The sequence below is a fragment of the Amblyomma maculatum genome, chromosome 10, assembly GCF_055883805.1.
Source record: "Amblyomma maculatum isolate TAMU_Amacu chromosome 10, ASM5588380v1, whole genome shotgun sequence".
NCBI classification, from domain to species: Eukaryota; Metazoa; Arthropoda; class Arachnida; order Ixodida; family Ixodidae; genus Amblyomma; species Amblyomma maculatum.
Window position 1 is genome coordinate 36,709,654 of NC_139353.1, and position 15,223 is coordinate 36,724,876.

The 15,223-nt window shown below is 50.0% G+C and overlaps 1 protein-coding gene across 1 annotated transcript in view; it reads left to right on the forward strand.

The window, feature by feature from the left end:
* The window catches only part of pros (homeobox protein prospero), a 212,949-nt gene that overhangs the window by 168,806 nt on the left and 28,920 nt on the right, over positions 1-15,223 (forward strand). The window contains exons 3-4 of the mRNA XM_084582503.1: positions 7,997-9,847; positions 13,318-13,653. Of these exons, the coding sequence (XP_084438629.1) occupies positions 8,118-9,847; positions 13,318-13,653 (2,066 nt within the window). The 5' untranslated portion in view covers positions 7,997-8,117. The remainder of the gene's footprint in view (positions 1-7,996; positions 9,848-13,317; positions 13,654-15,223) is intronic.

A 15,223-nucleotide genomic window follows, 5' to 3' on the forward strand; every position in this document is an offset into this window, starting at 1 on the left:
CGATGACACCCGTGAAAACAAAATGAAAAAAAAAAAAAAAAACATCTAGCCGGAGCTTAACTCCACCTAAACCGATTAAGACGTGCAAAAACACTGTTTGACATAACTTTGCTTGGCGGTTTAGCGTCGAGAAACTTCCACGGCGATGTCAATGCGCTTAGAAGTCCCCGAGTGGTGGGAATCATTCCGTAGCCCTCAACTACGGGACCTCTTTCTTTCTCTCACTCCCACCTTCTTCCCTTCCCACACCGCACTGCTCGGGTGTGCTTGCAGTGGCAATTTTGAAAAACACTGCGCTTTTTGCTATTTCCGCAGAGTTTGCAAAGCGCCCGTGGGCTGTGCGATGCCAGTGCACGTTGAAGAACCCCACATAGTCGACATATCCGGAGCCCTCCACTACGGCGTCTCTGCCTAATCACTGCTCGGTGGACACCTATCGCAAAGCGGGCATACAAAAATTAGTCGGTGCTGTTAGTCTCTGAACGCCCGGGTTAGCGCTTTCGCACTGAGAGGTGGAATGAAGAGGAAATAAACGCGATGCACGGCGTGTCACACGCGGAAGGCGCGGCGAAGAGGAGCTCACACTCGCCGCCGACCAACAACAACGGCTCGTGTATGGCGACCACGGACAAGTCAGGAAGCGGCGTCGAACAATCGGCGCAGCGGGTCTACTCTGAAAAAGAAAAAAAAAAATTAGAAAAAAAAAAATAAAAAGCCGACAGAACAACGAGAAAAGGAAGCATGAGGCGCAGGAGGGATCGGAGCGCTAAAACGCGTGCAGTGGAAAGGTCGCGCTCGCGCTGGGGGCCGGAAGTGTTCCTTTGGCCGGACTTCCTCCCAGGGCTGCGGCGGCGTTGTTTCACCGCCCTCGTGTGTGCTGTGGCGGCGGAGCAACCTTTCCGCGTATCTGCCCACCAGGGTCTGTAGCCTGAGGTTTCACCTGGGAGGCCAGAAAGGAGGGAGGGGTTCACGTCCTCGGATCCGGCTCTGGGGAAAGGTGGCCATAAGGACAGGTGAATTTCCTTCGCACCGTGGGGACTTATGTGAGGTGTGTGAGAAACTAAAGTGTATACATTCTAGATCATGAGGAACCCTTGAATAATAATCATAAAATGAACCCCGTTTAGAACTTAGTTTATTGATGTTATAGTGTCCCCATTTTTGCAGATAACCAGTCATCGGAAAAACACTAGGCCTGAGCAGGCTGGTGAACTTGTTTTTATAGTCAGCTGCCTATATAGTCATACAGTGTTATTCTGATAATTCTTTCCGCGTAGGCTGATTTGCTGTACACTAGGTAAACTTGAAATGGGAACACAGTGATAGCCTTCTAATTAAACCCAAGTGATACTCTTCTAATTAAAGCTCGTTCTTTGAAACACTTGAAACGAAATCTGTAGAGGATATACATTTTGTCGAGCGAAAGCATTGCCGGTGTTGCAGTTATAGGTCTAACCAAAAGTTTCCTTTGTCCAAACATATAGTGATGCTCTGCCTTCACATTGCTTCCCAAACCTAGTGACGTCTGAACATGATTTTGCTTACAGTTAGTGATGCCCATAATTAACAATTGCCATAACTCCAGCGCTACCAAAGAATTGTGAAGCACAAACGCAATGGAGTTCGGACATTGCGGATGCCGCGGTGCCCAAGCAGAGTGGCATGTCCAAATAGGCGAGTAGAATTAACTGTATGAAATGTTGACAAGGTTATGAGAGACAGCGCAGTACAGGGCTTTGAGTATTTTGACCACCAGGGGTTCTTTAACGTGCAGTGACATCGTACAGCACCTGAGCGCCTCGCTTTTCGCCTCCATCGAAAAGCGGCCGGGATAAGATGATTCATGCTTGGACACAGCAGTCGAGCCCCCTATGCGCCACCCTAGAAAATAACGGTCAGTATATTCTAGACACTATACAACACCACGACGGGGCAGAATACCCATTGCCATCATCTGCACGCGCAGAGGAAGAATGCTTAGCGCATTTTAATGAACAAAATATAATTCGACTAGGCTTCCGCAATAGGTCTTCGGTCACCCGATTTTCCGTCCGCACAGAAGTGCTAAAGAGTCACCTTCAAGTCACCTTCACCTTCACCAATCACCTTCAAGTCACCTTCGTGGGTGAAGATGACTTCGATAGCTGTAAAGATCACGCGTAGGTTAATGATCCTCAGGTGAGCGTGGAGCGAGATAAAGACGACGAAAAAACAACAGACGACAAATAAGTTGGTAGCCTAATAATTAGGAATCAGTTGTCGTGACCAATCCCCCTTATGGGTTTGCACCAATTTTTATGAAGGAAACAACAACAAGGATGCGGTTCCCACTAAGAAGTTTTCAATAGTAATACATCAATTAATTGTGCGCAGCTTTTCTCTTGCATGTGTGTATCCTTCCAGGATTTTATTTGCAACCCCTCATTTGTATGTGAAACAAAACGAATCGAACTGAAACTAGGCACCGTCTCGAAGTAACTCGTCAGAGAATAACAATGCTTATGCGGGTCAGACGGTGGGGCCTGTCTATGCACGAATACTTTGATCCTTACCATCCAACCGCGCCGGCTCTATAACTATAGACGTCTTGACAATGCTGAAACGGGGCCGCGGCGACAACTGCCACATAAGCCGTGTTTCTTTTTTTTTTTTTTTTTTTCTGAGAAAGGAGCCTGCGACCCCCTCCTTCTCTGCCATTCTCTACTCTCGGTGTAATATATATTATATATGTATGTATACTTTTCTCTTTCTGCGTGATCGTTTATGCATCCAGTGTACACAGCTCGAGTTAAAGCACTGCGCGAGACCAAAAGAAACGAACGGAAACCGGTGCGCGCGCGCCGATCCGCGCGCCTTTTCCTGCCGCCCATACACCTTGTATACGCTCACTTCCACCTCGAACACCTAGAAAAGGAAAGAAAAACCAAACAAATGGTCGTTCTGAACTCGCAATTTTTCAAACCCGTTTCTTTCTCTTTTTATTATTATTATTTTTTTTTTTTTCGGGAGAGAGATTGTAGCATTTTATTTTCCCGCCGGTCTGCCTGCGGTCTCGTACGGCAGGGCAGCCGCGGGAGGGGAGGCGAGAGTTTGCGTAAAGGGTAGGCAGAGGGGAGAAGGGGGACTGGGTGGTTTTGTGCTTGGCTGGAGAGACGGCTGCTGTAGAAGGGGAGAATTCAATCGAAGAGAGAGAGAGAGAGAGAGAGAGAGAAAAAAAAAAGACTATAAAGTGAGAACTGACTGCAGAGAGAGGGCCCGAGTGGTTTTGGAGGAGGTGTTTTGAAGAGACCCATGAAGGGAGGCTGCTGGCCAGCCGCTAGTACACCTGCATGAGTGCGGTGCTGGCAAAAAGGAAAGTTAGAAAAACTTCAAGCGGGTCGAAAATCACTGTGGAATTGGCGATGAACGAGTTCAAAGTCACGTTGCAGAAAATATCAAAAGGAGACAAAACGTTGGCCGATGTTACGGAGACGAGCTGTTCCAGCTCAAATGCAATCCATTCTCTGGCTCGATAATGCGTTTGCGTGCGTCGTATGGTTAAAAAAGCGCGTTTAGAAAAAAATTAAATTGGTATGTACTAAATTCTCTGGCGTCCTTTTTATCCAGAGGCGTAAACAGGATTACGAATCTAGGATAACTTATAATGGCGAGGGAAATGTGGGATAAGAAACTGCACTGCGTAAACGCTGTTACGCAGATGAAAAGGGGATCGTGCGGTCTAAGCTTCCGTTTGTGTCTAAAGTTTGTCCATGCGCTCACAAAAGCAAAAAAAAGAAAAAAAAAGAAACAAGAAAAGTCAAGCTGGAATTAAATACCAATGAGGTGCGCTTTTTAATATCAATAGCAAGAAAGGAGGAAGATCTGTAGAATAAACCATGCGGGTTATTTAAAAAAGAGGAGGTAATTTTACTACCCACAGTTTCTACTTGCCGTATTCAATTTTGCCCTGGCACTTCCTCCACATCCGCCCTTTCATTCACAGAGGAGGCAGAGTCAATACATTCTCGTCTTGTTGTTTGCATGAAGTTACTCAATATGTGAGAAAATTACGTGCATGTAACTATTTCGGAGAAAATTTTCAAACTTATTGGGTATGAATATGGTACTAACTTAATTGTTCATTTTTCTTTTCTTTAGGGAGGGAGGGGGGGGGGGGGACGAGGAAATGAATTGCTGTCACTATATTTGCGTTCGGGTCCAAAGCAAACCTTTTTCTCGCTCTCTTCATTTTTATTTTTAACCTTTGCAATTGTCACATTCTTTCAAGGCTTTTATAGGAAATATATCGCTGAGCAAGCATATAGTTAACTGTCACATACTGTACTCAGTCGCATGCGTCTTTTGGAAAAGCCGGATGCGTTCGGTGCCGTTGCTTTTAATTTGGTTGTCAGCATTTTTGTGGATGTGTTGAGCAGAAGTGCAGGGCCTGCTGCATGCGGAGGCACGATAAAAAAAAAATAAAAAAACGCTTCAATTCAGAAACGCCATCGCATGTTTTTGTCGAAGATTTTTTGTCTCACCTTCGTAGCAACATTAGTTGAAGTAGCACTGGCTGAAGTATTAGCACTAGTAGTGGCGGTAGTAATGCAGGTGCGGCAGTGGTAGTAGTAGTCGTAATGACGGTGTGGGAAGCATTGGTATTAGTCTGAGTAGTAGTATACTACATATAGTAGTAGCGTAAATATAAGGAGGATGAGGAAGAAGAAACTTCTTTATTGCCAGTCTTATGCAGACGGCCAATATACCCACGGCCAGGCAGAGCATGGCTGACTGCAGTTCCAATTGTTGAGACCCGTCAGCCAAGCAGGCGAGGTATATATGGGGACCATTCAAATAGACGAAAATATATTGACTCTACCTCCTCTGTGAATGAAAGGGCGGATGAGGTGGAAGTGCCAGGGCAAAATTGAATACGGCAAGTAGAAACTGTGGATAGTAAAATTACCCCTTCTTTTTTAAATAACCCGCATGGTTTATTTGTTGCATTCCAAGTTGAGCACATAGCGCTCAACTTGAAATGCACAAACATACATCCCTGCTCCACGAAACTAAGTAAGAATCGATGGACGCACAGTCGTCAGAACACACGGTGAGAGCTTTGCGACGTTAAAAAACAACAACAACAAAAACAAAAAAAAAAAAAACGCTGGTGAGGCAGATACGGTTTGCAGAGCTTCCATAGCATACATGGCAAAATTACTTTTGAAAAGGAATTAAATTACAATACTAATTACTTTGCTGAAAATTGCAGAAAAGTAATTAAATTACATTACTCATTACTGCTCCCCAAAAGTACGGAAATTACATTACAATTACTTCTACTGAGTAATTCAATTACTTTGAAATTACTTTCTAGTTTCCATAAATGCAAAAACTAATAAAGCTATTAAACATAACAACAACTTGTTCTCCAGAGTATTCTAGTTGACTATAGTTCAGCTCAATTCTGTCTCCTTTTGCCAATCGGTTACGCTGGCTTCGGATTGCAGCACGTCGTTCCTGCTTTCGCGCACTCTACTTTGTAGTCTATTGAAGGAGTAGTGGCGCACTTTAGTAAAAGTAATTTCGAGAGGAATTAATTACTTTGCTGCGAAATTAGTACTAAAAGTAATTCATTACATTACTAAATTACCAAACTGAAAAAGCAATTCATTACATTACAAATTACCGAAAAAAAGTAATTAAATTACAGTAATTTCATTACTGTAATTCAATTACTGCCATGTCTGTTCCATAGTATACCTCCTTGCTCCGCAAGCTGCGTGCATTGAACTCTGTATACGCATACAAGCAAGCCTTGCGTTATAGCACGCATGACGCGAGATCGGACTAACAAAGTTACAGCTGTTCAGCATATACACTCAAACGGGGCGGCGTTGCTATTAGGCGCGCCCGCAACGCTGTTCCACCACTGAGGGATGGGGAGGGAACAACGTGTGGGAACGATGCACTGCGCCAGAAACCCGACGACGCAGGCGGGCATGGGCGCTATAAAAACGCTCCTCACATGTGGCCTCGACGACGGGTAATACCCGTTCAGGCCACACAGGAGGAAAAAGTAAAGTTGTGCCGTGCACTGTTCGATGTGTACTGTGCACAATTACGTCATATTTTAACCCTCTCGGACGTGGAGCAGTCAACAATTTTCGCCGGAGTTCGCGCGGGCCTGTTGCTTTTGTTAGAACTGCAGTTGTCGTTGCGAGAATTTGTTCGACGAGGTTTGCATCGCTGTGACGTATATACGTCACAAAAAAAAAAAAAAAAAAGCGTGGCAACAGAGCACTTCATAGGATATTCCTGTTTTCCGCTGCGTTTGATTTGGACATTATTTGGCGGTCTATCGTACGTTTCGGAGTGCAAATCAGTCACAAACTTTTTCCTTGCGACTATTAATCGCGAACGCTGTCTTTCCAATACTAGTAAACGAAATCCTCGCTCTAGCAATCCAACTAATCCTAATCGCTTTCCAATAACCTCATTTGTGAACGTTCTCGTCGCACCCTATAGCCATTCATGGAAATGTCTTGTGACGAATATCAATACAATCAGCAAAGTTTTCTTGCGAATGTCACTCAGGAACTGTCTTGCCAGCCATTCTCCTACTGTTCGGTTTGTTACCGAAAGTGAGCCAATTTGAGCCATCCTTCGGCTCAGCGTCACACTCACAGTCAGCGTCAAGTTTGACGCAGAATTTGCCCACCAGATTGCAATCGGGATGATATACCAGCCTAACACTCTGCACGGCGCGTTCCGCAATATAGTGGGGGGCCGTGAAAACACCTTCCGGCCGCTTTGTTTTTTTCCGCCGACGTAGCGCTCGACAGGATCGCGACGTCGACCCCCGTTTATTCCTGCCGATGGCGACGCGTGTGCAAGGACTCCGCCGCTGCCAAGGACGGCCGCGAAACTCCGAGTATGTGTTGCGGCACCGCGGTGACAATGGGTCCCGGGTCCCCGCTCAGGGCAGGATGTTTGCCTCCGCTGCAGGAGAGTGGGCTGCAGAGCGTGCCGCGGCTAGGGTTTTCGCAGTATAGTACGTGCGTACGTTGTGAGAGCAGCCTCCACCGCTTGCAGTCGCCGTGGATCGCAACGCGAGGACGGCGCTGCCCGTCGCCCCAGCGATTCCGGGAAGTTCGCGCCGAGGTCGATGTTGTCGCTGCTGCGAAAGAGGCAAAAAAAAAATAATAATAAGCAGAGAATAAAGGAACTAGCTTGGCGCTGGGGCTCCTCTCCCTTTGACGCCGGCGCGCGAACTGGCGCACGTACAAACGTACACGCTCACTACGGTCGGCGTCAGGGGTTTCGTTACGTAGTGCACACTGCCTCGTGCGCCCCTTTCCCCTTAGCTGTTTTCCCGAATGCCATGGTGTCGTGGTCGAGATGGAGGAAAGGTGGGGGAGAACGCATAGCTGCTTCGCCCCTTCGTCTCTCAGCCGCCATTATTAGTAGTCGTACAGGAGCACAGTCGGGAGAGTGGGAGTGTGGCGGTTCGTGCTGTCTTACTACAAATGCGTCCTCCGTGTCGTCGCGAGGAAGGGAGAAGGTGATGGAGGGGAGCAAGCTTTGAGGGCGTCGGTGGGGGGGGGGGGGGGGGGTTATAGGTGAGTAAGAAAGGGGAGTCGCTCTAACGGGGACTCGCTCTCCACGTGTCTCGCACGCGCCCCAGCGTTCGTGGGGTTCTCGGCGGCGCCGGTGGCTTCCTTCTCGCCCGGACTAAGGAACCCCTCTTTCACGAAACGAGGGGTTTTCCCCCTTACCGAAAAAAAAAAAGGAACGGTAGAGAAAAAAAGATTAAAGAGAGCAACGGGAAGTAAAAGAAGTAAGAAAGAGAGCGGCTCGCGCGCGGGCCGTCCCATCTGCCGCAGCCGGGCCCATTGTGGCGTAGCGCCGCCGCGCTCTCCCTGCGGCGGCGGCAGCAGCAGCGGCGGCGTTCTTTGTGGCGTTCCTTGGCGTCGCCAGCTGTCCCCTCACCCTCGCCCTTGTTCTCTCGGCGCAGGTTCGCCCAAGTGTGACACGAATGCCGTGCGGCTGCTGCTGCAGTTCCTGAGGAGGCGGCCCTCCTCTTCCTCCCCTCTCCAGCGCCGGCGCGGCCAATCGGAAGCCTTCGTCTTGGCGTGATGTCATCGGAGGAAGACTCGGCCGGTGAGGGCCAACTCAGTTTCGCCGCACGCGCGAAGGCCAAGAGGACGACGTCGTCGCGGCTGCCGCGCGTCGACGCCGGAGAACCACGAGCCGCCGCCGTGGCCCCCCCTTCGTCTAACGGAACGTCGTCGTCGCTCGACCTGCGATCGCCGCCACTGCGCAATGGCTTCATGAGTGGCGACGAGCAGCTGGAGGCGGGAGAGCGCGGCGCGCACCTCCTCCGCGACATCCTGCAGGGTCGCCGCGCAGACGAGGAGGAGGAAGACGACGAAGACGGCGCCGACGCCTCTGTCCAGGACGAAGACGACGACGAGGAGATGGCCGCCGCGGCCGACGGCAGCGCGCGCGCCTCGGATGATGAGACGGACGCCAAGCGGGCGCGAGTCGAAAACATTGTGTCCAACATGCGCCGTGGCGGCAGTGATGCCCCGGTCAGCGCCCCCGTGTCAGCGGTCAACGGGTGTAAGAAGCGCAAGCTGTACCAGCCCCAGCAGGCGCTGTCGGCTGACGACGAGCTGCGGTTGAGGGGACACCGCGTCGACCGGGACTCCTTCCGTCAGGACCTGCTGCGGCTTAAGACCGAGGTGGCCACCATGCAGAGGCGCTACAACGAGATGCACAGCGAGGATGAAGACGGCGCCGCCTCCGATGACTCGGCCGGCGGCGGCCCGCTCAATAACAACGACGACGACTGTCGCGAACTGACGACGCCCCCGTCCGAACTGTCGACGGATGCGCCGCGCTCTTCACCGTTGCGAGATGTCAAACCTCCGGTTGTGCGCGGAGACGTGAACCCGTCGGCGAGTCCTCCGGACACTCCTCCAGACGAGTTCCGCCACTCGCGGCTTCCCGAGGCGCCTCGCCAGACGTGCATAGTGAGACCCCCTCCTGCAGTGGTGTATCCGCAGGACATGGAGCGGCTCGTGAACGCCATAAAATCTGAGATCAGTTGCGTCATTCCGCGGCTCATCGACAGCGTGGTGTGGCGGTTCGCGAGGCAACCCTCGGAAGTGCTAGCCGCGGCAGCAGCCGCGGCCGCTGCCGCCTCGCACCCTCCCGCACCGACGACGGTGGCAAGAAGACTGGACGGGGCACCTCCGTGCCGTGACGACCAGCGCAGCATGTTGACGCAGATGCTGGACCGCAAGTCTCCGCGAACAAAAGTCCTGGACCGGAACCGCATGAACGGACATCGGGGCTCCCCCGGCAGCAGCGAGCGGCCCTTCTATCCGAGCGCCTCGACGCCGCTCAAGAGTCGGCACACGCCGCCTTTCTCGGAGCCCGTGCTGCCGGAGCAGACCGAAGCCATGTCCCTGGTGGTGCCGACCAAGAAGAAGAGGCACAAGGTCACGGACACGCGGCTCGTGGGCCGCGAGCCCGGCAGCCCCTCCAAGGAGTCGCCGGGGGGCGCCGGCTTCCCGCCGCCGCCTCTGGTCCCTGTGTCTCTGCCCACGTCGGTGGCCATTCCCAACCCGAGCCTGCACCACGCGGCAGACTTCTTTCACGTGGACCAGCCTCGGCTCTACGAGGAGCAAGGCGCCCCGCTGCCCCTCATGCTGGCCGCCGTGGCTCACTCGCCCGCCGAGGCGCCGCCTCACCGGTACCCGTCGCTAGCGGCGCCTCGGGCACCTCCGCCTCCGCAGGACAACGACTCGGATAATAGCCAGGAGTACGACTCCAGCATGGCCATGATGTCCTTCCTCAAGTGAGTGCCACCTTTCCATGGCTTCCCTGCGTTCCTAAATGATGTTTTGCATGATGTGGTTATCGTCGAAATGAAGTGTCATTGAGCGGGGAATCTGCCCGATTATCGGCGATGTTCTTTCTTCCCCTGCGTGTTGGCAAAGTTACACAAGGGGCACTAGTTCATTGAATGCGACCGCAGAGGGAACCAATTAAATAATCACTTTTATAGCAGGAAACTAGCTTCCAAAAGCTCGTAGTTAATATTAGTTGGTAAACATGTAGCTGTGGAGATGGCAGCGCCGGGGGGACAAAAACAGTGAACGAGAGCCAAATGATATTTGACCAATTTCTTCCTTCGTCGCCTTTTGCTATCTTGAACCACCTGTAAGTCTCGAGAATGCTCTTACTAATCTGATTGTGAACGAAATACGCATGGTATCTTACTAATAGCTATTAGCTTTAGGCTGTTTAGTTCGTTCTTGCATGGCCACCTTATAGCAGAGGGCAAGTAACTCTATACGTTCCTCGGGAGTAAAAAGCCAACTAATACACGAGGAGTTTATATAGAGAAAGGAAACGAATGGAAAACCGGCTTGTGCGTCGAGGTTTATATAGCGTCATTGTTTATTCATTCAATATGCGGAGTGCAATCTGTTTACTCGTTCGTATTTTATTATGGTCGGAACGAAATGAATTCCCCCCTTTTTTTTTTTTACATATTAATACATATTATTTATGCATTTGCCTCAAACGCACTGACAACAGAGACAGTGTTATGTTATCAAGAACAGGCGGGGCTAGGCCTGCTGCAGCTCTTGAGTACCAACATATTCACAAGCGAGCGTGCATTTTCTCACCTCTTGGAAGCGGTTTGCAACTGATTTTTCTTCTGTAGCTGTGCCGATCGCACACGAGCACATAGTATAGCTTGATTAGGTTAGTATGGCTGTGTATATCTTTAAGATGTTTTTCAAAGAAGCTATGCCCTCAGAACGGGAAAAGTAACTAGCTGTAACCCCCGTCTTTATTGTGCTGCGGGCTATCCTGTGGGATGTTAATGGTTGTCTTGGCGATTGCGTGATCCTTTGAAGGTTGCCTTGGCAAATATCCTTTATACGTGAACATTCCATTCTAGAATTCAGCAACTTTATCTGGAAGTCATGCCGTTATAAGCCTCACAGTAAAATTACACCTATTTTGTTGTTCTTGCTTACTAATTGCCATAACAGCGCCTTGGCTGCCCACTCATTACACAGAAAATTCAGTGTGAAACTGCATATGGAGGCAATAGACTTCAAGTAGCATTTTATTGAAGTTTGTAAAACCTTTCTGCTTTCCTTTTTTTGCTTCCTGATATACTTTGCATTGGCATAACCACAGCTGCCGCCAGTTAACTGCAAGCTATGTTTGGCGGGGATGAAGTAACTAATCAGACAGAATGCTTGCAGTGTTTGTATGGATGCGGTCTAGTTGAGCGTCAAAAGTGGCGGAATGCCAGCAATTGTTTTCATGAGTTCAGTAATTGTTAACTATCGCTTAAAAGGGTAGTACGCACGAGCTTCGTGGCTGGACTGGCCGTCTGTCAATTCGTCTTCGTTTTGTTATGTATAGCGCCTGATGACACAGCTAGCAGGCTTTCCAGTCAGTAACTATATACAATAAGGATCTTCAGCGAAGCCACCTTCGCGCCCTTGTTCACAATTCATTGTCGTCAAGCACCGTCCGTTATCTCGGGTTTTCTCGCTATACCGATAAACAATTCGTAGTCCATTGTGCCCGGCGTAATTGAATTATTGGAATTATTGCATGACCTATATAGAGTCGCCTCTTAATACGAGCTCATGCTCGGCTCGAACTTTATTTGCGGCGTGGTCCGCAAGGAAACGAGGTTTCTCTAATTGAGCTTGCGTAGGCGTATGTCATCTCGGTTGCAAAACTGATCTCTCTACAGAATGTGCTGCCGGTGCAGGCGGCGGTATAGTCCTTTGATTTTGATCGATCTGCAGTTTGCCGATAGCCTAAAGTTATTAGCGCCGATACAGTATAGCTCGAACAAAGCAGACTGGTATTGCGCCGTGACTCGGAGGAGTACAGTCGATCCACAGAGTATCTTCCCGGAGAGAGAGCGAGAACAAAATTAAACTTGCTGCTTCTTAAACTCGATCCATGTGATGTGCCGCTAGTAATTAATCTCCCTGTGCTGCCATCTTCCGTAGGGCGCGGTAAATATACTGGAAATTCCATGCCTTAATTCTGCAAGCAGTGAACAACGATCGTCACCATCCATAAATGGCAACTGTGCTAGCTACTGCTTGTCAAACCCATCATTGCATCACCACTGCCCACAAAGAGAAGTTTTATGTACACCAAACAGAACGTATCAGAAAGGTTCTTATTCGCGACCGTTGCCCTCAATGAGGCGGGACTTGTGCGAGTATCTCCATAACAAAAAGAAAGGTTAACAGCGGAACACGCAAAAGGAATTCGCGATGTTTGGCTGAATTTTTATTGCCTTTTCTTTTTTGTCCACTGGATTTTCTTCTATATAAAGCACGAAGGTGACGCTTCGGCGATTGTGTTCACGTTCTTATTTTGACCATCCCTCAAAGGTGTATCAGCGATAAATTGACTCCGAAAAAGTAAACTATGAGCTTTCCCAACGCCCTTCTGCATAGCCGCGGCCGCTTTTCGATGGAGGCGAAAAGCAAGGCGCCCGTGTGCTGTGCGATGTCAGTGCACATTAAAGAACCCCAGCTGGTCCGAATTTCCGGAGCCCTCCACTACGGCGTCTCTCATAGCCTGAATCGCTTTGGGACGTTAAACCCCACAACCCAACCCAACCCGCTTTTGCAGTCCCGACACCACATGTGGCCCTTTTAGACCAGTCATTTGCGGCTCCAAAAACACAGAAAGAGATAGAGAGAGAGGAGCGTGAATGTTACCGAGAGAAAAACATGTGTATGTGCGAAAAATAGATCCCCGGCCGCTAACGCGACACTTTGTTGTAGATAAAGTCTGGACAAACTGTGAGCGTGGAACATCGACTCCCAAACTACGCGTAGTCACGCTTTTGTACAGTGCAGGGCTGCAGGCATTATGAAGAGACTGTGAGAGAGTGCGAAAATTTAATTAAATCACTGAACACAAGCTTGTGTTCTCCTTGCTCTATCTTTGTTGTCTCTTTCATGCCCTTTTAAAAGCTGTTTATTTTTCCTTCTTGGATGTTTATTCTGTGTTACGCTAAGTTTACCCCCAAAAATTGCACCACCTCGATGCACATCGCTCCGAATCGAGCTGTTTCGTTCCACCTCTAGGCCCGAAAAGAACAAAGCAGGATCGAATTGAATATGAGTGCAGTTAACTGAAACAATTTCACGTAGTTGAATCCGATTATTAACGGGAGATAGATGAGAGAGGCGTTAGTTTTGCAGAGGATGCAGCGGTGCCGCTGATGGTTCGCTGAATTGGTTCTGAATTGGTTCGCTGCAGGTACTTCAACGGTGGCGGCGGTCCTTCGTCGCACGGTCCGGCGTCCGCCGGCCTTCCAGGGGGTCCCGGCAGCCAGGGAGCCAACCACACAGGTAGCCGCGGCGACAATTCTTCGGTCGCCTCGGACTCGCCCGGCTTCAAGTCGCTGGGTGGCGGTGGAGGTGGCGGCGGGGGCGGCTACACCAGCACGCTCACGCCCATGCACCTACGCAAGGCCAAGCTAATGTTCTTCTATGTGCGCTACCCGAGCTCGGCCATCCTCAAGATGTACTTCCCGGACATCAACTTCAACAAGAACAACACCGCGCAGCTCGTCAAGTGGTTCTCGAACTTTCGGTGAGTCCCAATTCTCCGGATTGCGTACTAACTTCGGTACAAAAATGGCATCGGATTGCGTACTAACTTCGGTACAAAAATGGCGTCGGATTGCGTACTAACTTCGGTACAAAAATGGCGTCGTCCAGCCATAGAGTGCCGTGAAAATGTCTTCATTCGAGCGGAGAAGAATGTCAACAACAGCGTCACCTACGAACGGGGAGGGGGTAGTGGTTTGGAGTCTGCTTGCTCCAACGCGTCGTTAAAGTAAATTCTTGCCTACGTCGCGTAAAGTTTCGTATGACAGTGAGTGGGCCTCGGAATTCTCCTCGCCCGTTCATTCTTTTCTTTCTCCTTTACTTTACTTCTAAGTGTCATGAAGTTCAGCTCTTTTTCTGCACCACTCATACGGCGAATTTGGAACAGGCGAGAGTAACCTTGCAAGGTGATATACTGAGTGTATACAGCGTATGTTTTGGTTAATGTGAAGGCGAGCCGGAAGCCATTCGTCCTCGCTACATATCCTACAGCGTTTTTTTTTTTTTTTTTTGTGTGTGTCATGACACTTCTTGCGTTTCGCTTGCCGGTTTATCTTAATGGACAATGCGGCAATGGAAGCCTATAAGAATGAAAAGAAAGCTTGAAGGAGCCTTACTGAAAGTGTGGCTAAGAATTTTAAGCATGCAAAGAAAAATAAAAGACAGTAACAAAAACACAAAAGCAGAGGCGCGTGGCGCAGAGCAGCTCCTCAGACTTTGATGGAGGCAGCTGAACTTGAGAGGCTTCCCGCTACCCGACGAGATCGACAGATGGCCCGGTGCGTGAGGTTGCAGCAAACGCAGAGCGCGAAGAGTATTGATGACGTCAGTCAATGCAGGTGGATGTCTGAAGAAATAACAATGAATACAAGAATGAGGCGTTGTGTGTAGAGTGCAACGCTCCTCGAGACGCGCAGAGAGAACCGTTACAAGCACCCCGCACTCGTGCGCGAGTCCCTCGCCCTTACTTCCCACTTGAGCTCCAACCCCGAGGCGAACGTACCCCGCTCGCTCGCCAAGCGCTGGCGTTGTGGAAAACCGGGCCGATAAGAGACGTGGACGGTAAATACGGGGAGCTAGACACGTAAGTATAACCCGCTATCCGCAAAGAAGCAGCCCCGGGGCGGTCCCGCTTGTCACCCTATGGCAGCAGAGATAGAAAGTTCAGCACTTCTTGGAGGGGAAGCTATTGTTTAAGGCCTGTCCATGCGTGGAGGGCAGGTCCCCCGTCTTTCGCCTCCGTCGGCAGCGCAAACCTCGTCGGCTCACCGAGCCTGCAAAAGATTCAGTCGTCTGCACCATGTCCCATCGAAAATGCGTGCAGCGTGCCGACATCAAGAGAACCCCTTCAGCCGTTGCGGAAGGAATAGGGAGAAAGGGGGCAATGATTGAGTTCGCTCGCCTAAAAACGCTTCGCGATTGGCGATCGGTTTCGCTGTCGCGACATACTGCGATTGGCCGACACACCAAGCGTGGACGGCGTGTGAAGAACTCCGCCAGGCTCGGCTCGCGCTAAATATCTTGCCATCAGCGGTAGCGTCTACGTTGAACGG